Source organism: Petaurus breviceps, unplaced genomic scaffold (assembly GCF_028583685.1).
Source record: "Petaurus breviceps papuanus isolate PSGF00001 unplaced genomic scaffold, PetGlider_PUasm1.0 185, whole genome shotgun sequence".
NCBI classification, from domain to species: domain Eukaryota; kingdom Metazoa; phylum Chordata; class Mammalia; order Diprotodontia; family Petauridae; genus Petaurus; species Petaurus breviceps.
Genome location: NW_027185797.1, coordinates 30,564,532 through 30,586,502, shown reverse-complemented (window position 1 = coordinate 30,586,502; position 21,971 = coordinate 30,564,532). Strand labels below are relative to the sequence as shown.

Sequence of the window (21,971 nt, the reverse complement as noted above, 5' to 3'; positions counted from 1 at the left end):
TTCCCATGGGGGTTACAAACCCTGCATGTAGGATGTTCCCTTCTCTTTGCTTTGTACCCCAAATAAATGAAAGCCAGCTGGGATCCTTGAGGCTAGAACTGGAAGGAGCTATTAGGAGTTGTCACCATCTTGCTCATGAAAGGGATGAGGCCCAGTGCACTGTGGCTCTGATGAAGGAAAAGCATTGGATACACAAGGAACAGCAAGAGAGATCAGATAAGGCCAGAATGTGGAATTGGCTTTGTACGTACACATAGAAAAGCAAGGATGCTTGGCCCTGTGGGAAAGCAGCATGAAGTCATGGAATGACAGAACCAAGGCTACCTAGAGCAACCCCTTCCTGAGTAGAAAACCATCCTGAAGGCTTCTGGGGAAGGAGAACCCACTGGCCTTTCGAGGTAGCCGTGCTGTTTTTCTGTAGCTCTATGGTTAGGAAGATTTCCTTAGGTCCTTCCAAAAGGCATTTCCTCTGTAGACAGGAACTTGGTTCAGATACCAGCCATGACCCTGTGCAACCACAGGGAAACCCCTTAACCTCCTTGGACTCCAGATTCTCCCTCTGTAAAATGAAGGGCTGCACTAGGTGACCTTTAAGGCCCCTCCCAGTCCCAGCTCTGTGATCTCTGTGCCACTGGAGTTTCCACTCTTTACTTTATCTTCTGCCCTTTGGAACCAAGCAGAGCAAGCAGGATTCTTTTTCACACTGACTTGAAGACAACTATCTTGTCTTAGTGCTCATCCCTACTTCCTTTGCCACGATCTCCAGACTGGCCCGAGTGCGTCACAGTCTGGAAACTGGCCCGTGTCCTTCCTGAGAGGTGTGCTCAGAACTGCCTCCTTAGATGAGGGAAGCGAAGGCCGAGTGAGCATTGATTAGTGGCTCCTGGGTGCCGGGCACCATGCTGAGAGCTCCCATGCCAGTGTGGCCCTGAGATCCCAAAGACGGGACCTGCTTCTGGCTTGCTTCTTTTTACTGCCAGGGTTGCCACATCACCATTCTTGCTCACACTGGCAGCTGTATGAAGCCTTAGCAGTCTGAATTGGATGTGTCAGGTGAAAACCAGAAGGCCTAGGACGAAGTCTGAGGAAATACCCCCAAGGAATCAATAGACAGAGGAAAACCAGAACAGAGTGACAATATGAGAGCAGCAAGGGTCAGAGCTGGAGATGCTGAGCAGAGTCCAAGAGATTGGGAATGAACGGGAGGTCCTCAGATTGTACAGGGCACACCTCAGCTTGAAGTCCCAGAGAAGCTTTTCATCTTCATCAAACTCCTCTACGGCTTTGTCCCCAGCATCATGTATTACATGCTTCCCCACAAAACAAGTGGCTCGAAAACCCACTTCACCAGCTCCTCTCTTTGCCTTTTCAAGAAGTACTTGGGAGCCCAGCTTTTTTCTGGTTTCATTTATAGCTGGGTATGATTTCATCTCCTCCAGCAAGAGACCAGTTGTTGGTCATTGGACAAGAATCTCGTTGTTAGTATATCATAGATTAAAGTTTGTTGTTGGTCTAAATATTGGGATTCTTATCATCCTCTGGCCCCTCTTTTGCGACTCTCCTCTAGTTATTGGAGAAGTTGAAGAGGGTTACATTGACCAGTTGCTATTTTAAATTATTCTTTGTTTTCTGGGCTGGTGGGGTTTAAGAAGTTTCCTCTCCAGTAGGCCAGTCTACTTGGAATGTGCTTATTCATGATTTCATCTGCTGGTTCTTAGAAAACAGACACCATCTGTTTGTGGGGCTGCCCTCAAAGCCTTTGCACCATGGCACACCTTGCCAGAGCTTATGCTCAGCCAGCTGGCAGAGCCTTGGAGAGCCCAGGGTGACCTGCACACCATGATGAGGCATAGGAGGAGACCTTTATGGAGTCTTGGTTCAATGCAGTTGTAGAAAAAAAGATGATAGGGCAAAAGACATGGGAAGATACGGTTCATGAGAGATAAGTGAGGGAGACCGAAGCCTTGTGCTTTCTACTGGAGCTTCATGCCTCCATGTCATGAACACTTTCTTTAAAAAAAAAAAAAAGGAAGGCACTAGGCATGGTGAGCACCAGATAATACAAGTGGATTTGACTATGTCTTGACAGATAGTAAAAAATACTTCTTATTGTGGGGTGGCTAGGTGGCACCGTGAATAGAGCACTGGCCCTGGAGTCAGAAGGATCTGAGTTCAAATCCGGCCTTAGACACTTAACACAAAAACTAGCCATGTGACCTTGGGCAAGTTACTTGACCCCAATTGCCCTACCTTCCCCCCTCCAAAAAACAAACAAAAAAAATCAAAACACAAAAAACAACTTATTATTGATATGAAAATCATTCCTAAATTTGGATTCTTTGCCCAGTGAGACAATGTATTTGTCGGAACGAAATCAGAGTTTATACCAAATGAGAACAAAAAATCAGAAAATGAAAAAAAAAAGTAGGATTAGAAAATGGAGGAGATGGTTAGGGTTAGAGTTAGATAGTATTAATTTGTTTAATCTTGAATTATATGAAGAAGCTATTAAAACATTACAAATGAGAGGAACAACAGAAACTTCACATATATCAATTATAAGAATTTGATCTGGAAGTTAAACGAGTATAGACTGACTACAGTAGTAGTATCAAACTCAGAATAGAAATGGGGCCACTAAGTAATGCATGAAGGTCCTTGCAGTCAGCACATTGACATACTTACATATTAATGTTATCTATGTTGTATAATATTTTTAAACATTTTGTTAAATATTTCCAAGTGGCATTTTCATCCGGTTCTGTGAAGGCAGGTCTGCATCGAACCAGATTTGAAGCATCTGAACCACAATGACAAAGATATCCAAAGGCTCAAGAAAACACGTTATTTAGCAAATGATTGACGTGCCGGATACAGAGGTGGCTGTATTAGGGTGTAAAATACTGCCTCATGAAGTGGAGGGGAGCAATGGTGGGGTCTGCCAAGTTACCCAGCTAGATGAAAACGTAAAGGGTACCACAAACAGAAGAAAAATGGAAAATATTTGCAAAAACATTTCTCAACAACTTTTTTTCCCCCACCATCAAGGGTGGTGGAAGTTCCTCATCTGACTCCTCATGTTATAGCATCTAAAGAAGTGAGACTGGAAGAGCATCCAGATAGAGTCAGTTTGTAGACGTCCTCTCTCTGCTGGGGGCAGGCAGACATTGAGGGACTGAAAGACAAGGCATCTGAAGAAGAGGAAAGCAGAGGGACAAAGGGCAGGGGGAGATTTCAAACTTTCTTAATGCTTAAAAAGTGACCAAGAATAACCAAAAAAGTGACTTAAAAAGTGACCAACCAAAAAATGACCAAGAGTAACTATCACCATGCAGCTCTGCTCTCCTGTCTATTCCAAGGCTTGATGAGGATCGTCTAAAGATGAATTGAGGGCATTCTCAATGAAGGTGTGGGAGGGAGCAGGCGGGCTTTTGTAAACAACACTCAGCGGTGGAGTCGTCGTTGGCATCTCACATTTGACTGAAAGATGTAAAGAATGTAAGCTCCCATAGTACAAAGCGTGACACTAGTGATGGCTTTTCAGTGTGATAATTCAGTTGGAAGTGATGCCAATATAAAGTGACAGCAAACCCTAAAGATGGGGAGATGGGTGCTTGCCAAAGGTGTTCACCATGGTGATGGCAAGATCAGCAGATTCCAGGCCTACAAAGGGTTTCTTAGGATGAGAAGGTTGTCCAGATACTCCTATTGGCAGCTAACGTGTTGAAGACCTTCCTGGAAGAAATCTCTCGTCACTCTGGAGTCATTCCTACCAAGGAGATAAAAGGGAAAAAAATTGCCTAGATTTCAATTTATATCTGAATGAACACCCTCTAGAGCTTATCCAAAAGTATGTATATCTGGGAAAGACAAAGACAGAGGGATGAGGTCCTGGGCCCAGAGTTGGAGAGGAGGAGGAGAGAGGGACTGGATCATCTTCAGGACGTTGCAAAGCCCTTGTACTGACTCCAAGCTCCACTTAACAGCCAAGGCCTAGAACTTCAAAAGAAACAGTTTGCCAGTGTTGCTGTGAGGCAGTGAGGCCTGGATCACCACCTGCTCAGAAGACCTGAAGATGGGCATAATCCAGAGGGTGATGGAGAGATGTGCGTGGTGGCTTTGGGCTGGGTTCTCAGAGCTGCTGGCATGAGGGATAGCAGGTGGGTGACCAGGGTGCTTCCCAAGGGCCTCCAGACACACTGGGTAGACCCAAGTGGCAAGGTTTCGGGCCCCATAGCATGGACAGCATGCACAATGGGATCTGCAGCATGGGGAAGGGACTCTGAATCTGAGCAGAAGGAGCACACCAGTTGTAACCTTAGAAAGGCACTTGTTTTGGGACACGTTGCTTATCTGGCTACAATGTTGTAAAAAGTCTCAGATTGGGGCGGCTAGGTGGTGCAGCGAATAGGAGCACCGGCTCTGGAGTCAGGAGGACCTGAGTTCAAATTCAGCCTCAGACACTTAACACAAAAACTAGCTGTGTGATCTTGGGCAAGTCACTTAACCCCAATTGCCCTACCTTCCCCCCTCCAAAAAACACCCCCCCCCAAAAAAAAATCTCATAGTCTTTTCCAGTGAGTCCCATCTTCTCATTATGTGGCCAAAGTATTTAAGTTTCAACTTCAGCATTTGACCTCCCAGTTAATATCCTGAATTAATTTCTTTAATATTGACTTGTTTGATCCCCTTTCTGTCCAAGAGACTCTCAAAAGTCTTCTCCAGGAAAAATTTGAAAGCATCATTCTGTAGTGCTCAGCTTTCCTTATGGTTCAACTTTCACAGCCATACATTGCTATTGGAAAAACCACAGCTTTGACCATGTGGACCTTTGTCGGCAAGGTGATGTCTCTGCTTTTTAGTCTGCTGTTCTAATTTGCCATAGCTTTCCTTCCAAGGACCAGGTGTCATTTAATTTCATGAATGCAGTCACCATCTGCAGGGATCTTTGAGCCCAAGAATATAAAATCTGATGCTGCTTCGATTTCTTCTCCCTCTATTTGCCAGGAAGTGATGGGACCAGGTACCAAGATCTTAGGTTTTTGGTGTTAAGCTTCAAACCAGCTTTTGCACTCTTCTCTTTCACCCTTATCAAGAAGCTTCTTAATTCTGACTTCCCTCAGGATTTTTTATACTTGCCTTATTTTTACACTGGTTTTGTGCACATATGTACATGTTGTCTTCCCTCCATGTACTCCATGATGCAACTGTGATGACCTATATGCAGTTCCTGCCACAAAATACTCCATCTCCCATCTCCCTGTGCCCTAGCTGCCCCTCTCCTTACTGCCACCTCTTAGTTTCCCAGGCTTCCTTCATGATTCAGTTTAAATCCCAACTACAAACAGCCATTCCTGGTTCCTTCAGTGTTTATCTGTCTGCTCTGTGTGTATTTCGTATGTACCTACCTGTTTGCATGGTGTCTCCCTTGTAAGACTGCCACTTCCTTGACAGTAGAAATTCTTTGTTCCTCTTTGTAGCCCCTAGCTTAGCAGAGTACCTTGCACATAGTAAACATGCTTGTTGACTGACTGCTGAATAATCTCGTTATTATTTGCGGTTTCTTTTGGAATAAGATTTCGTTACATTCATATACCAAACATTTAGCCATTCCCTAGCAGCCAAGCACTCCCTTTGTTTCTGGTTCTTTACTGCCACAGAAAATACTGTTATAAATATTTCGTTATGTTTGAGGCTTTTCTTTACATTTTTGACTTACTTGGAAAATGGGCCCTGAAGTGGGAGCTTTGACTCAGAGGGACTGAACTATGCTGAGCTCTCCCAACAGCCTGCCTTCCTGTAGTCCCCTCTGACAGTGACTATTAGTATATTGTGGTAAGGTGGAACTTCCAAATTGTTTACAAATGGCTTCAGTTTTCATTTGCAAGCTGTTGACTCCTGTCCTTTGACCACTTACTTGTGAGAGAATGGTGAGAAAGAAGGATGTACTGGGAGAAGAGGGGGAAGGGAGAGGAAACATAGGGAACATTATCTCACATAAAAGAGGTACAAAAGGAAGAGCTTTTATAGTAGAGGGGAAATGAAAGGGGATGGTGGGTAGGAGAATGAATTAAAACCTAGAATCCAATAATATATTGTTTATAAGAACAAACATAACAGAGTTAAAATAAGGGGCTGGAATAGAATCTATTATGCTTCAGCTGAGGTTTAAAAAAACAGCAGTAGAAATCATGATCAAACAAAACCCAAAATAGATCTAATTAAAAGAGATAAACAGGGAAACTACATTTTGCTAAAAAGCACCATAGGCAATGAATATCAGTACTAAACTTATGCATCAAATATATGCAAAGTATCCAAATTCTTAAAGAAAAAGTTAAAGTGATTTACAGAAAGAAATAGTAAAGTATACTAGTGGGGGACCTCAACTTTCCCCTCTCAGAATTAGATAATAATAACCATAAAATAAACAAGAAAGAAGTTAAGGCAATGCGTGGAATTTTAGAAAAGTTAGAAATAATAGACCTCTAGAGAAAATTGAATGGAGATAAAAAGAAGTATACCTTTTCTTCAACTGTACATGGCACTTTCACAAAAATTGATTATGTATTAGGGCATAAAAACCTCACAGCCAAATGCAGAAAAACAAATATTACACATATCCTTTTCATACCATAATGAAATAAACTTAAAAATTACATTCAATAAAGGGCCATGGAAACATAGATTAAAAATTCATTGGGGGTGGCTAGGTGGTACAGTGAATAGAGCACTGGCCCTGGAGTCAGGAAGAACTGAGTTCAAATGTGGCCTCAGGCACTTAACACTTACTAGCCATGTGACCTTGGGCAAGTCACTTAACCCCAATTGCCCTGCCATCCCCCCTCCAAGAAAGCAAAACACAAACAAGCAAAAATTCATTGGAACTAAATAATTATAAGGTATGAGGGTCAGAGAACAAATCATAGAAACAATAATTTCGTTAAAGAGAATGACAACAGTGAGACAGCATACCAGAATTTATGGAATCCAGCCAACACCTTACTTAAGAGAACTTCTGTGATTTTTAATGTTTATACCGGCAAAATAGAGAAAGAGCAGACTAGTAAATTAGTCATGCAATTTTAAAGAAAACTAGAAAAAGGACAAAAATTCCCAACTTAACACCAAATTAGAAATCCTGAAAATCAAAGAAGGAATTAGTAGAATAAGAAGTAAGAAAACCATCAAATTAGGAGATAGAAAAGCAATAAAATGGATAAACCATTGGTCAGTTTGATTTAAAAAATAGAAAAATTATGAGTATCAAAAATGGAAAGAGTAAATTCACCACCAGTAAAGATTAAATTAAAGCAATTATCAGGAACTGTTATATGCCATAAATCTAACAGTCTAAGTGGAATTAATGAATATTTACAAAAATATAAATTGCCCAGATTAACAAAAGAGGAAATAGAATCCTTAAATCACCCTATCTTAGAAAAAGAAATTGAATGAGTCATAAATGAGTACTCTAGGAAAAAATCCTCAGGACCAGATAGATTCATAAGTGAATTCTACCAAGCATTTAAAGAGTAATTAATCCCAAAACTATATAAACTTTTTTGGAAAATAAGCAAAGTAGTCCTTTTGTGACACAAATATGGTGCTGATACCTAAACCAGAAAGAGCCAAAACAGAGAAAATTAAATTTCCCTAATGAATATTGATGGAAAAATTTTAAACAAAATACTAGCAAGAAGATTGCAGCAATATGTCACAAGGATCATACACTATGACCAGGAGGGATTTGTACCAGGAATTCAAGGCTGGTTCAGTATTAGGAAAACTCAGCATTATTGACAATATCAACAGCAAAAATCATATTATTATTTGAATAAATACAGTAAAAGCTTTTGAAAAAATACAACACTCAATCCTATACAAACACTAGAAAGCATAGGCATAAATAGCTTTCCTTAAAAGGATAAGTAGTTTCTAAAGCCATCAGCAACCATTATCTGTAATGAGAATAAGCTAGAAGCCTTCCCAGTAATATCAGGATTCCCATTATCACCACTATTATTCAGTATTGTACCAGAAATGCTATAGCAATAAGAGAAGAAAAAGAAATTGAGGGAGTTAGACAATGAGGAAACAAAACTCACTTTGTAGATGATATAATGGTATATTTAGAAAATAGTTGAAACAATTAACAAATTTAGCAAAGTTGCAGGATATAAAATCAACCCATATAAGTTATCAGCATTGCTGTATATTACCAACAGAGCCCAGCAGGAAGAGATAAATACTTAAAATAATTGTAGACAACATAAAATACTTGTTAGTCTATGTACTAAGACAAACTCAGAAGCTATATGAACAAATTAGACTTTTCACACAGATTTAAACAATTGGAGAAATATTAATTGTTCATGGGTAGGTTGAGCCAACATAATAAAAATGACAATTCTACCTAAATTAATTTTCTCATTTAGTGCCATACAAATCAAACTTTAAAAAAAATTATTTTATAGTAGTTTTAATCCCATTCTTGGATTAATGCCAATACTATTCTGGAATCTCATGGGGTCATATCAGTTGTAAATGGGGAAAAAAGAAACAAAACCTCAAAGCCAAATATTCTAATGCTGTTTTTTTGTTTGGTTTTGCTTTTTTTTTTTGGAGGGGGAAAATAGGGCAATCGGGGTTAAGTTCTAATGCTGTTTTAACCAAAATTTCTTTTTTTATTCTATATTATAGAGTTCAACATGTTCATACTGTAGAATCATAGAGCCTGTTCTGCAGTAGCAAACATAGATTTTACATATGTGTGTGTGTGTGTGTGTGTGTGTTTGAAATAGAAAGACTTTAAAAGTATTCCCTTACAGTGGTTCTCAAAGCTCTCCCACATCCTGTGGGATTGGATTTTGTTTTGTTGGATTATATAAATAAAACAGGCAAAACAAATTTGTTCTTTAAAAAAAGCCTGTTGCTTACTATTATATGTGAGCTTGAAGAACAGAAATAATTGCTGTCAACTTAGGAAAGCATAATGACTGTCATATTTCTCCTACTCACATTTTCAAGGGGAATTCACTTTATAAAAGTAAATGGGAGCGAAACCACCATAAAATATAGTTATAGAAAGCCTTTTTATATTAAAAATAGTCCATAAACCCACATAGATACCAACTAATTTGTTAGCTACAATAAAACCTTTAAGTACTCATAGTTTGTCTTTTAAAAGTGAACAGAAAATATTTTGCGAAATAGAATTTTAAAGGAGCATTATGAAACGATGTAGGTGGTTAAATTCCAAGTACTCTTTTAAATTTGCCTTACATAATGAAATCTATTGTAGAAAATTGGAAAGCAGCTTTGTGGTCTAGTTCTATGTAGGAAGGCCTGTACATTCCTGTGCCCTCTCCTCATTTGCCGATTTCTCCACTGAAGGGGCCTGCTATGGTTATGTGGCCTTGCCTAGTGAAGCCCTTCATGTGGGAATAAAATGGGAGGGTCTTCTACTTCCAACTGCATTTTGTGGTTTTCACATATTTTCTTCAAATCGGGTAAATGTTTGCAAATATTGTCATGAAGGCAGTACAGTGGCTGGAGTGCTGAACTTGGTATCAGGAAGACCTGAGTTAAAATATGGCCTCACACATTTCCTAGCTGTCTGACCCTGGACGTAATCTCTTCATCTCTGCCTGCCTCAGTTTAGCAGCACCCACCTTGCAGGTTAAATTAGATGATCTATGCAGTGCTTTGAATAGTGCTTGGTACATGCTAGCTCTTAGTATTTTTTTTTTTTGCTTTTTTTTTTGGAGGGCAGTTGGGGTTAAGTGACTTGCCCAAGGTCACACGACTAGATTGTTGTTGTTAAGTGTTTGAGGCCAGATTTGAACTCAGGTCCTCCTGACTCCAGGGCCGGTGCTCTATTCACTGTATCATCTAGCTGCCCCCCTTCTTATTATTTTTTAATAGACTTATTTTCTATACATGTACATTTTATAGTTGACACTATAGGAAGGTATCTTATCCAGCCTTCCTCTTTTACAGATTGGGAAGCTGAAACCTAGAGAAGAGAAATGCCTCAGCTCAGATGGCCCAGCTAGTCAGTGGCTGAGCCAGGCTGGGCTCGGGAGTTCCGCTCCTTTGCCTCTTAAATCCAGTATTCTTTCTTCTGTCCATGCTGACCTTCCCCCCCGTGTGACCCGTTGACAGGTGACAAAGCCACATTCGAGGAGTGAAACTTTCAGGAGAGATTACTTTGGGTTTGACGGGTGCTTTTCCCCAGAGCCCTTTTATATTCTGGACAGGCATTGAGAACTATCCCGACCTGCAGATGGTCAGAAATCAACAGAAGGAGAAAGAGGAAAAGCCAAGGCTTCCAAATGGTAAATCAGCCAGCCAGCATTAGATGCCTGCTGTGTGCTAGAGTCCATACTGGACTCTGGAGATAGAAATACAAAAACAAGGCGCGAGCTGTAAGCACCAGGGAACTCATGGTCTCTAGGAAGACATTCCCAGCCAAGTCAGTGCAGGCTGTGTCCTCCAGGGCCATCAGACGGCAAGTGTGGATGGCGAGCCTGTTCTATGCCAGGCCTAGGGGAGAGACAGAGAGAGGCAGTGGGGAGTGCTGTCCAGGGCCCAGGGACAGCCAGGCTAGAGGCAGTGAGTGAGTGGGAGAGTCTGGGATTTAATCTGGAGGCTCTTCTGAGGCATTAGAATGTCTCTACTCCTCTACAGCAGGTGGTAAAGAGAAGAACAGCACTTACTAGCACTTACAGGTGCTCAGGGCACTTAGTGGGGGCTTCAGAGATGTTTATTGACTGATAGTTTGATCCTCACAACAGCCCTGGTTGGGGCAGGGCTGGCCTGTAAGGAGCAGGTATCATTGTGCTTTTTTTAAAAACAAGAACAAATGCTCTGGCATTTTCTCTGGCTGCCCTCATGCTTGGAATGCTGTTCCCTATCCTGGCTCCCTGGATCCCGTCAGGCCCAGCTTAATGCCTTCCTCCCCTCCCAAGGAGCCTTTTCTATGCCACTTAATTCTAGCTCCTTCCCTCTGGCTAAACCTTGAGTTTAGCCTGTGCATGTCTTGGTTCTGTGTAATTGTTTTCCTGTTGCCTCCCCTGTTAGCTCCCAGTGAGCTCCTTTAGGGCAGGGACTTTTTGTCTTTGTATCCCCAGCCCTTAGCACAAAGCCTAGGAAATAGTAGGTGCTTAATATATGTTTACTGACTAAAATTTACTTCTAAAATTTTATTTTTTGTGGTTTTAGTAGTCACTTAGCTTCAGCAGCTCTTTGAGGGGGAAAAACCTTTATCATTATGCCTTGGGTTTTAACTTGGTTTACTGTATCTGACAGTTCATTATAATTTCATTTTTCCCTCTTTCCTTTTCTCCTTAAACAGCAGCAGCAGCAGCAATGCAGCAGGTGTTAGACAACCTCACTGAGCTGCCCTCATCTGCAGGGGCAGGAGAAATAGACCTCATCTTCCTCAAGGGCATCATGGAGAACCCAATTGTGAAATCCCTGGCCAAGGTAACAGCTTTTGTTCATGGAAACATGGGAAACTCTGTTCTTTGGAAGGACTACAATTCTTCAAATGTTACCATTGCAGACAGTGACTGTGATAACATCATTTTAGTTGACAAATGATAATCCCTATCTCATAACAAAATCCTGAAGTGTTCACAGTAAACCAATTTTCTTCTTAAATTAAAAACAGAATTTTATTGCTCCTATGGACCCAACTCTTCCTTTCCATGGTTAGAGAAATCCCAGGTGCATCTATACAGAATCATAGATGAAGTTAGAGTAGGAAAGGGCTTCAGGAATCATTTATTCCGATCCTCTGACTCATTTTGCAAATAAGAAAACTGAGCCTCAGCAAGGTTAAGTGGCTTCTCACCCCCCTTCCGCCCCCGCCCCATGCCCCTAAGTCTTGTTTGTCTTGAGTCTGGGAGCTGAGGAAAGACTGAGTTTAATCCCAGCATTCTGCAGTCCCATGAAGGACCATCTGAACATCTGTATTTTACTCTCAGTGCACTTGAGCCCCTCCATGAGGGGTTCTGATGCTCTCTGTGGTCACAGGGAGGCTCTTAATGGGCTGGGGAAATCTGCAGCATTCATGGAACAGTTTTATCTTGGGCCTACTTTTCTCCCAACCTCTGATTGTCCTTGTGGCGTCTCCTCTCCCAGATATTCACCAGAGGCTTGCTCCTTCCTTTTCTATATGGAATCCATGCATTGCTTTCTTGACTGGACTTGTCCCTTCATTCGTAACATTCTTTGCCATATTTCTAGCCAAGGCAAAAAACCATGTTCTTTCTTAGATTCCTGAAGCCCCCGTTATTTCCAGTTATCAAACAGCTTCTGTCATTCCCGTGAGCTGCTCCTGAAGCCATCCTGGCTTGGTTCTAGAGTCCCTTCATCCCTCTCTTTAATGTTTAATATTTTGAAAGAAGAGTCCATCTGGCCATCTCCTGCCCAGGGTCCTCCCATGCTCACATTGGCTTCTCTTGACTCCTGAGATATTGCTGCCCTTGTTTTTCTTGGGTGGACCAGGAATTTGTTTCCTTAAACTTTTTCTTGAACAGTTTCCTCTGTGTTCTTGCCTCTTATGCATCATCCTGTAGGAGGTCCAAGGGAAGGATGCTTCTTCTCAAGTCTGCTTCTCCATCTTGGGCTGCTTCTCTGCAGAAACACAGCCACTTGTTAAGGGTATTTCCACCCTCAAACCATGGCCCATGAGGAGTATGCTTGATTTTGGAGTCAGAGCATCTGCATCCAAGTCCCGGCCTTGCTGCTGGGCCTCAGTTTCATTGTCTGTACAATGAGGGGCTTGGGCGGAACACCCCTGAAGGGCCTTTGCAGTTCTAAACTTGGGGTTTGCAAATTGGCAAGAATTCCCAGATCCAGAAAGGGGTTCAATTCAGACTTTAGTAAACTATGAAATCAGTCAGTGAATGCAGATTCAAAAGCAGTAAGCTCAAAAGCTAATGAAAAAGCTCGCATCTTTGGAGTTCCCAAGATAGCGACAAAAAGCGGCAACAGAGTTTTCCATTGACTTTGAAATTATCTTAACTTTGTTTTGAGCCTTGGGTTTTTGGCTTTTAAAAACTCATCGATTTTGTGTTATTTCTGCACTTGTGCTTATGGATCCGGAACAGAAAATGTAGCTGGACACTGAGCTGAGCCTGGAGCTGAGGGGCAGCAGCAGGAGAACAGGGGATGGCTCTGGGACATCCCAAAGCCCTTTTGGAGATTCCCAGCCTGTGGCAGCAGCAGCAGAGAAAATGGCCAGGAATTGGTCAGGGTTGAAGGACTGGAGGAGAGGCCTTGCACGAGGGAGATGAGGAGTCTGAGAGGCCAAGAGGAGGGGGCGGGGTCGGAATGGCAGCCAGCCGGGGTAACAGCACAGACAGAGGAGGTCGGTGCCCGAGGTTGATGAGCAGCAGGTCTCATGGGTGGGCTGTGCCTAGTGAGCGCCACACTTAGTGGAATGAATGGCTGGTCTCCTCCCTGATTCCTAGATCGTAATGGCTTCAGTCTCACTCTGTGTGTGTCCTCTATCTTTTACACTCATTTGTTTTATCTGCCCCTTCACCAGCCAGGGCAGGCGACTCTTCTTTGTTTGAAGCCCTTGCTGTTGCTTCTCCCCACTAGCACTATGCTGCACAGCTCGTTAGATATGCGTCCATCTGCCCAGAGGTCCTTTAGCCCCTTACGCTTTCATTGCTGTATTTTCATTTCATAAAATGGGTGGAGAATGAAATGTCATTGACTTGTTTTTAAAATGCAGAAAATGGATAACCTTAGAAACCCTTCCCAGTGTTTGTTTTCTTGATTTGAATGTAATTTTTAAGTTGCAGGATTAATGTTTATTGCATCATTTGTCTAATCTAGAACAATCGGCAAATTCTGGAGAGAATTTAGTCTCCTTAGTCAGCATTTGGTTACTATTGTTTCTGAAAGGAGTTGTGGCCAGCTCTTTTAGATCTTCCATGAGTATATTGCAAAATTTGCATTTTGGAATCAGGATTAGACTGAATTATAAATTTCATACCGCTTGAAAAACTATTACTAAAAATTTGTGTACATGTGTATAACAAAATGAAACTTAGCTTATATATCAAAATAGAATAGTTTTTAAATAATCTTTATGAAAGATTAATAAATCGAGAAGAAAACATTATTGATCAGAAAGAATGAGAAGTTATACTCCTGTTAATTTACATTTGTCGTGATTTTAGGCTCACGAAAGACTAGAAGATTCTAAACTTGAAGCCGTCAGTGATAATAACTTGGAACTAGTGAATGAGATTCTTGAAGACATCAGCCCTTTAATAAATGTAGATGAGAACGTTGCTGAGCTGGTCAGTATTCTCAAGGAGCCTCACTTTCAGGTAACCTTTCCCCATTATACCTTTCTCCCTTGCCCACCTCTAGCTATTGGCCATATGACTCGTCTTTTACTGGTGAAATTTTCCAAATAGCTTGATTTTTTTTTTAATAAGCAATCGGGGTTAAGTAACTTGCTCAGTGTTACATGGCCAGTTATTTCTGGGTGTGGTTTCAAGTATCTGAGCCTGGATTTGAACCCAGGTTATCCCGACACTGGAGCCGATGCTCTTACTTGCTGAGCCACCTGGCCACCCCTCAAATAGCTTGATTTTATAACCTCAAAATGGTCCGCTTTTTCTTTTGTCATCTTCTGACTTTTTTGTGAAGGGTCTCTAATTTGTGATTTCACATTTAATTTCTGTCATATCCACTTGGAATTGATCTTGGTGTATAGTGTGAGATGTTGATCTAGACCTGATTTCTGCCAGATTGCTTTTCAATTTTCTCAGCAGTTTTTATTTTGAATAGTAAATCCTTACCCAGGCAAATGACGGCTTTGGGTTTATCAAACACTATGGCACTGTTGGTTTTTCTGTGTCGGGTTGTATGCCTAATCTGTTCCATTGATCTTTATTTTTTTCATTAGCATGTCATCGTGCTTTCTAATAGAATTTGAGCTTCAGTCCTGCTAGATTCAGATCATTGGTAAAAATGTTAGGCTGTAGTGTGGGGCCCAGCCCTGATCCCTGGGACCCTCCATTGGAAATCTCCTTCTAAGTGGAAATGAAACTAGTCATGATTTCTCTTGGGAACCAGCCTTTATGAATCCATCTAGTTGCATTATCATCCAGTCAGCCTCTCTCCATATTTTCTACAAGAAAAAAAGATCAGTTATCCAGTGTATTGTCACAAATCTTGGCAAACCATTGTCTGGGCATCCCGAAGAGTTGTCATCCTCATAGTCCTGGCCGGAAAGGTCCTAAGGCTCATCTGGGCTGACGCTACCTGTCCCAGATTGGGTGTCTGGGCTCCCCCTGACTCCACCTGTCCTGGGTGGGGCACCTGGGCTCCCTGATTTGGGCACTTTCTTTTCTAGGTGTTTACTGATCCTCTTAATCATAATTTTGAGACTTTTGCTAGAAATTGAAGTTACACTCACTATCTGCCTTTTCTACAAAACTAAACTTAATTTAAATAACCATAAAATATTGTTTAAATTCTCATTACAAATTGAGGTCATATCAAATTTAGATCCTGCATACAACTTTTAAAGCTGTAGTAACTAGTAAAAGTTCTGTGTTTAATCACTGTCATCTAGTAAATGCCTGACTGCTTTCCTTTCCTGAAAGAAAAAAACATTGTTTCAGTATCTCACAAGCTGGGATGTGCCTGTTTATTTTTAGTTTCCTGCACACTTGCTGCTGCTTTCTGTTTCTTCAGAGCCTAGTCGTTTGTGCATTGGCCTTTGTAGCTTCAGAAATGTCTGCTCTGGTCACCTGCCTCAGCTGGCCCTCTCCTGGTCCTGCCAGAAGCCACAGTGCTTCTCTGCCTTGCACACAGTGGGGCTTCAGGCAAGGATTTCTCTGGTGGCTTGCTCCCGTACTCCCACTTCTCTGCTCATCAGTGGCTGATCCACACAGAATTACTTCTTCTAAATCCTGCCGCTTTACAACGTGACTTTCTGTTGGAACAAAACTGTTCCTTTCTTAAAAGGTTAGGCTCTCTCCTCACTTAACAACCTTCAGATACGATTTTAACACAACACACTTGTTTTTAAGCTGGTTTTCTGTCATTTCTCTTAGTCACGAAGTCATAAAAGGAATCTCTAGTTGGGAGGGCCTTCGTGGGTTATATAAGAAGAAGAACAGTAACACTAGCATTTATGTGGCTCTGTGGGGCTTGAAAGCACCTTACAAATGCAAACAGCACTGTGAGGAAGGTGCCGTCATTATCTCTGCTCTGCCAGTGAGGAGACTGAGGCAGACAGGCTAACGTGACTTGCCCAGGATTGCACAGTAAGTGTCTGTGTTCACTTTGCACTCAGGCCTTCCTCCCTCCAGGCCCACCCACCTGCTCTTTCCGGTCTGGTCCAGCCTGTACCTGGGCCCCCTCCGAAAGTGCCCCATGTGTGCTCAGGTCTGGAACTTTCAGGCCCATAAAGCGGAGCCCTCCCAGGCTCCTTTGGGACGGCTCAGACTGGGGATGGAAAGCCAGCTCTTCTTCCTTCTGCCCATTACTGTGGATTCTTCTTCCAGAGCTAAATGTGAAATATGTCTAATCTCTTCCAAATGGCATCTGTCTTTAAATATTTGAATGAGGAGCTAAGCTAATGAGAAAATATTTGGCGTTGATTCTTCCTTTGTATGGAACTTCTCTCATGCAGCCCTGTAGCCCACAGACCCTTCTTGGGTTTTCTTTTCTCTGAGATTTTCACCCCTGGCTCCTTCCTCCAGAATCCCTTTCTGGCTCTGGTCTTTCCCTGTCCTCCAGAGCCCACCAGGCGCATGCTGTGCCAGGCCACTGACCTTCCTGGGGCCATGTCTCTGCGGTGCAGCTGGACTGGCCTCTCACTTGCTCTAGAAACTCCATCACCTTGGAGGCAGTTTGGGGCTGGGCAGGAAAGGTTCAGGTCCTGGTGTAAAGGTAAAGTGGAGTCTGGTGACTCCAGAGCCTAGTCCCAGGCCCATTGGTACAGTCCTGAGAGTCGGCCATTGGGGTTTATCCCTCACAGCTACAATAATACTGCCTGTGAGAAGCTTCTGGAAGTCAGTGAGGCCCCAGGGGCCCATGGAGCTGGGAAGTCATGACAGAGAAATGAGGCACGAGGGGAGCTTCTGATCTGGGCAAAAAAGGGCACAGACACATCTGGCTAGCAGAGTCTGAATATGGCAAGTGTGGGAGAGGTGTAGCAGGCGCCAAGAGATACAGAGGAAAAAGTCATCTGGCAGGGGAAGATGATGGAAGGTTTGGTGGAAGCTTTGATTTGGGTCTTAGACACTGAGCAGTGTTTTAGAAGGTGAACATGATGTGGGAGGGTTGTGATTTACGTCCCAAACAAAGATTTGGAATCTGGGGAAGAACCGGGACAGGGAGGGAAGGGAGGCCAGCTGAGGCCAGGCTATGAAGGGCTCTGAATGACTGACCCAAGAATGCAGACATTCCTCTAACATTCCAGCAGGGAAGACAGGAGGCCAGGATTCTGAATAGAAAACTGTTTCACTAACCCATACCTGAATGACTGATGGTCTCTGAGCTGGGGTCCTGTGGGAGGGGAGCTGGAGAAGAGGGAGCACGCGCGGTGAGTTTTCTGCCTTGCATCCGTGATGCGCTCAATAAGCGTGTGTGGGATTGATGTAGAATGCCCAGAATTGTCACTTTATTGAGAGAGGGGCAGGCAACATGCAGTGAAGCATGTGTTCCAGGGAGAAATAATGATGCTGCCAACAGAAACAGGAGAGGCTGCGGGAGGAGCAGGTTTTGTGGGGAAGGTCTTTGTACCTGTTGAGTTTGGGACGTTCTGAGGATGTGGACCTGGCCCACAGTGGGGGTGGGGGCGGGCAGGATCAGTGGGCTGTGTGGGGGCAGGTGGCCTTGCTCTGGGCCTCTGAATGAACCAGTTACTTTTGTTAAATGGAACCAGCCCTTCCAGCAGGTCTGTAGGTCCTAACCCAGTGTTTGATTTGCCTTTTTCTAGTCACTTTTGGAGGCCCATGATATCGTGGCATCAAAATGTTATGACTCACCTCCATCTAGCCCAGAAATTAATCATTCCTCTGTGAACAACCAGCTGCTGCCAGTCGATGCCATTCGTATCCTTGGTATCCACAAGAAAGCAGGAGAGCCCTTGGTAAGAACATAATCAGAACTCAGCTCTGCCTTAGCTGGGCTGTTGGGGGAGGTGGAGGTCTGCTACCTCCATTGTCTACCATTTGTACTCTGTCATCCTGAGTCCGAGGATGTCTCTATAAGGATCCCCTTAATTTTATAGGTGTGAGAATGACCTGAGCACACTCCCCGAGCCCCTTTTCTAGGGAATCTTATTACTTAGGGCCGGTGGGAGTGTACCAAAGAGTGGGAGGTATCCAAGGGGTGTTCTTTTTGTACTCTAAAGGAAGACGGATTCAGGTGCAAGACCATAAAAAACGCTGCCTACAAGTGAAATTAATAACCCTGGACTCTGGCCACCCAAAAGCATGGATTCTTTTTGCTTCCAGGCCCCCCTCATCTTTCTGGGGTGGGGATGAGGACCACATACAGAGAAAATGGCTTCCACCTTCTGCCTCCAGGGTCAAGAAGGGAACAGCCACCAGCCTGCTCTGCCCCTAGTCCAGGTGCTCTGACAGAGGTGCTGGCTGAGCCTTATTAAGAGAACCATTAGTAGGTGGGCAAAACCCATTTGCTTATCCCAAGGGTCCTTGATGAGAGCAGCAGTGAATACTTTTTATCTCCTTCCTTATGCGTTCAGGAATCTCTAAGAGGGACCAATTAGTACTAATATAAAGAAGGTGTTGTCCTTGCTTTTTTCTTAGGGTGTGACGTTTAGAGTTGAAAATAACGACCTGGTAATTGCCCGAATCCTTCATGGAGGAATGATAGATCGACAGGGTCTCCTTCATGTGGGGGACGTTATTAAGGAAGTCAATGGTCATGAGGTTGGGAACAACCCCAAGGAGCTCCAGGAGCTCCTGAGAAGCATCAGTGGCAGCGTCACACTGAAAATCCTGCCCAGCTACAGGGACGCTGTCACCCCTCAGCAGGTGAGTTGGAGCGGGGTAGGCAGGACGTTGGCAGTCACCCCCAGATGCTGCCAAAAGAAAGAATACTTGGAGATTGCGTGGTTCCATGTGGTTACTTTTTGTCACTAAAGAATGTTTTTAGCAAGTTCCACAAACATTTGCCAAGTCTTTGCTCTGCAAAAGCCCTGAGGAAAGGCAGAAATTCAGTGAGACATGGTACCTGCCCTTTGGGAGCTTATGGTCTGTAGGGGAGAATATAACACAAACTATAATACAAAGTGATACGTGGTGAAGTGTGTGAAAGAGGCGTGAATCAAGGGGTGCCCATGGTCCATGGTTGGGAAGGTTCTTTACCAACTGCAGAGAACAAGGAAGACTTACTCTAGGAAATGTCATCCCAGTGAAGCTGTAAAGGATGAGCAGGATCTCAGCAGGTTGTCATGAGTAGGGGAGGAGGACCACATTCTAACGGTGAAGGGGGGGAGCTATGAGGCATGCAGCTGGAGCCGAGGGTGGAGGGACAAGTGTGCAACGGTATTTGACTGGATTTTGTCTTGCTGTGAGCATAGGCTTGGTATGCCAAGATGACTCAGGCCCTTGTGGAAGGATGGACAGAAGGTGGGAGAGGGTGAAAGTGTGAAGACCCAGTCTAGCTGCGGGGCAGGCGGCGATGGCGGCCTGGAGTAGGGCAGCAAGAAGAGTGGGAGGAGGCTAGAAACCATGGAAGTTGGGCTGCACATTTTTACCAATTGACTGGCCATGGGAGTAGGGAAGAGGGGCCAGATGGGTGAGTGTCAGGGTTTTGAACATGCGTGAGTAGCCTTGCCTCTGGCAGAAAGAGGCTTTGGGAGAAGGTTATTGGGGTTCGTTTTGCATGTCTTGAGTCAGGGGGCCTTTGGCTGAGGGGAGCTGGAGAGATGCTGCCTGAAGAGGAGGAGGACGCTGGAGAAACATCAGGAGAGTGCATGGGGAGGGAGCATGGTGGGGGGAGGGGGGGACCTCGGAGAGTATCACATTCATTTGTTGTGTCTGCCTGGAGCCATGGGCCAGCCCAGCCCTGGTCAAGGAGAGCAGCGTCCCAGGCCAGGTCTCTGTCTGCACCAGGCACAGCAGGCTCTCACATGGTTATGCTGCCTCATGCAGATGATGAATTTGAGAAACAATAATCTACTCTCTGCTAGAATGAAGGGGGATGAGGGAACCAGGTCAATAGCAGCAAACCCCTGAACGCCTACTCCCCTGCCAGCTGGGCTTTAGCAGGTTCAGTCACACTACTAATTACTTTGTGCATTCATGAAATAAATATTTATGGAGCCCCTGATATGTACTAGATACAAAGGTGTACAAGATACAGTCAGGGCCCTCTTAGAGCTTAAGATTCCGTAGAAGAAATAGGACTGGGTATAGAACTTTACCGTATAGTGTGTGATAAATGTCACACCTGAGCAGTATAGATGAAAAGATAGAGGAATACATAGAAAAATGGAGGTTCCCTTGGACATGAGTGACCAAGGAAGATGCCAAAGGCCACAGAGTCAGCAGAGCACGGTGTATTCAAAGACCCCTATTTACTCAAACATGAGATTCATTTGAGAGTAACCTGGAGTGCCAGGCCACGGAGTGTGTAGAGTGCACTTGGTTGGGGTGAGCTAAACAATGGCCAGTGAGAGCCATGTGGCATCATCTGAGCATATAGGGTAACAGTGATAGAGAATGTTTTTTTCTGAGTATACTTTAATATTTTGGAGAGCTATGCGGCCTTCCTTGTGTGCATGCTCCCTCCAGCAATGTGGATCTGGACATCTCTGTAACCTAGCAGATAGGCTAACAGCCAACCCGATGATGAGCATACCTGAACTTAACTAGACTGGACATTAAAGTGGGGGCTTATTCTATGGTTTTTTTCCTCCTCCTCTTCTGTTCTCCCTCTCCTCTCATTCCCCTGTTTCCCACTCCCCATCATCCCTAAATGGGGTACTAAAGAAGGTTTTTAGTGGAGGTTTAAAATGTATTTAAATTTTAAAATCTGTAATCATGAAATATCTCTCCAAAACTCTTGCACATCTGTTACAGAGTGTTCAGATCTGTAATTGCTTTAAAATAAAATATTGTTCTGAGCATAGGCAGGAGCCCAGATCCAAGTTGGCTACTCCATTGGTATGCTGGTTTATCATGGCCTTCCTACGCAGAAAATTCAAACCGAAACCAAAGCTGTGCTACCTGGGGTCCTTGGCACAGTCTGGTGGGATGAGTAGTTTGTCACTTCAGGAAGCTAGAGAGGATGGGGGACCACTTCCAGAAGGTCCTGGTGGCCGGAGCCACTTTCCACCAGGTCTGTGAACTTCCTAAGACTGCTCAGGCTGATGGGGGGCAGATGGTAGAAAAGACACCAGTTAGAGGGCAATGGTAGTGAGCTCATGTGGTTGTGACCTTCCTCTGTTCTCCCAGGGGTCAGCCCCCTTCTGACTTTTCTGCCCCCTGCCCTGGACTTTTGGCCTCCAGAATCCACAGGTCTGTGATCCTGCATCCCTCCTGCCATGCTCTCCTCTTGCTTCAAGGCCTTGATGGCTGTTTTATGTTTGTTGTCCAAATGCCTTAACAAACTTGCTGTAGCACGTTTTCCTCACTCCTTGAGTCTTGCGAGGTCTGTGCCTCCTTTGCTTTTGGTGGTCGGCCTTGATTCCTCTCTCCTAGAGAGATCAGAGGTGGAGCACAGACACCTCTTCTCTCATATCTCTCCGCATCTCTGCCCGTGAGCTCCTCCTTCTCCAAGCTGCATCTGCAACCCAGCCTTCTTCCTCTTCCTCCCCAGCCTGGCTCTTCATCCCCTTCTCCTCTCTGCTCCCACCACCATTGCTGCTGCTTTCTTTCCTTGAACCACTTGTCACTTAGCCATTTCTCTTCCTCCTGCTTCTCTGGCCTCTCCACATACTGACTCTT

General features: G+C 43.9%; 1 protein-coding gene across 3 annotated transcripts in view; it reads left to right on the top strand.

The window, feature by feature from the left end:
* PALS2 (protein associated with LIN7 2, MAGUK p55 family member) overlaps positions 1–21,971 on the top strand; it is a 66,676-nt gene that overhangs the window by 27,548 nt on the left and 17,157 nt on the right. For 2 of the 3 annotated variants that reach the window (XM_069088702.1, XM_069088703.1), the window contains exons 2-5: positions 11,360–11,490; positions 14,205–14,357; positions 17,990–18,142; positions 18,825–19,052. In XM_069088702.1, coding sequence (XP_068944803.1) covers positions 11,374–11,490; positions 14,205–14,357; positions 17,990–18,142; positions 18,825–19,052 — 651 coding nt within the window. In that variant the 5' untranslated portion in view covers positions 11,360–11,373. Of the gene's footprint in view, positions 1–9,962; positions 10,341–11,359; positions 11,491–14,204; positions 14,358–17,989; positions 18,143–18,824; positions 19,053–21,971 lie in introns of those variants that run through there. The other variant, XM_069088701.1, reaches the window with a different exon arrangement.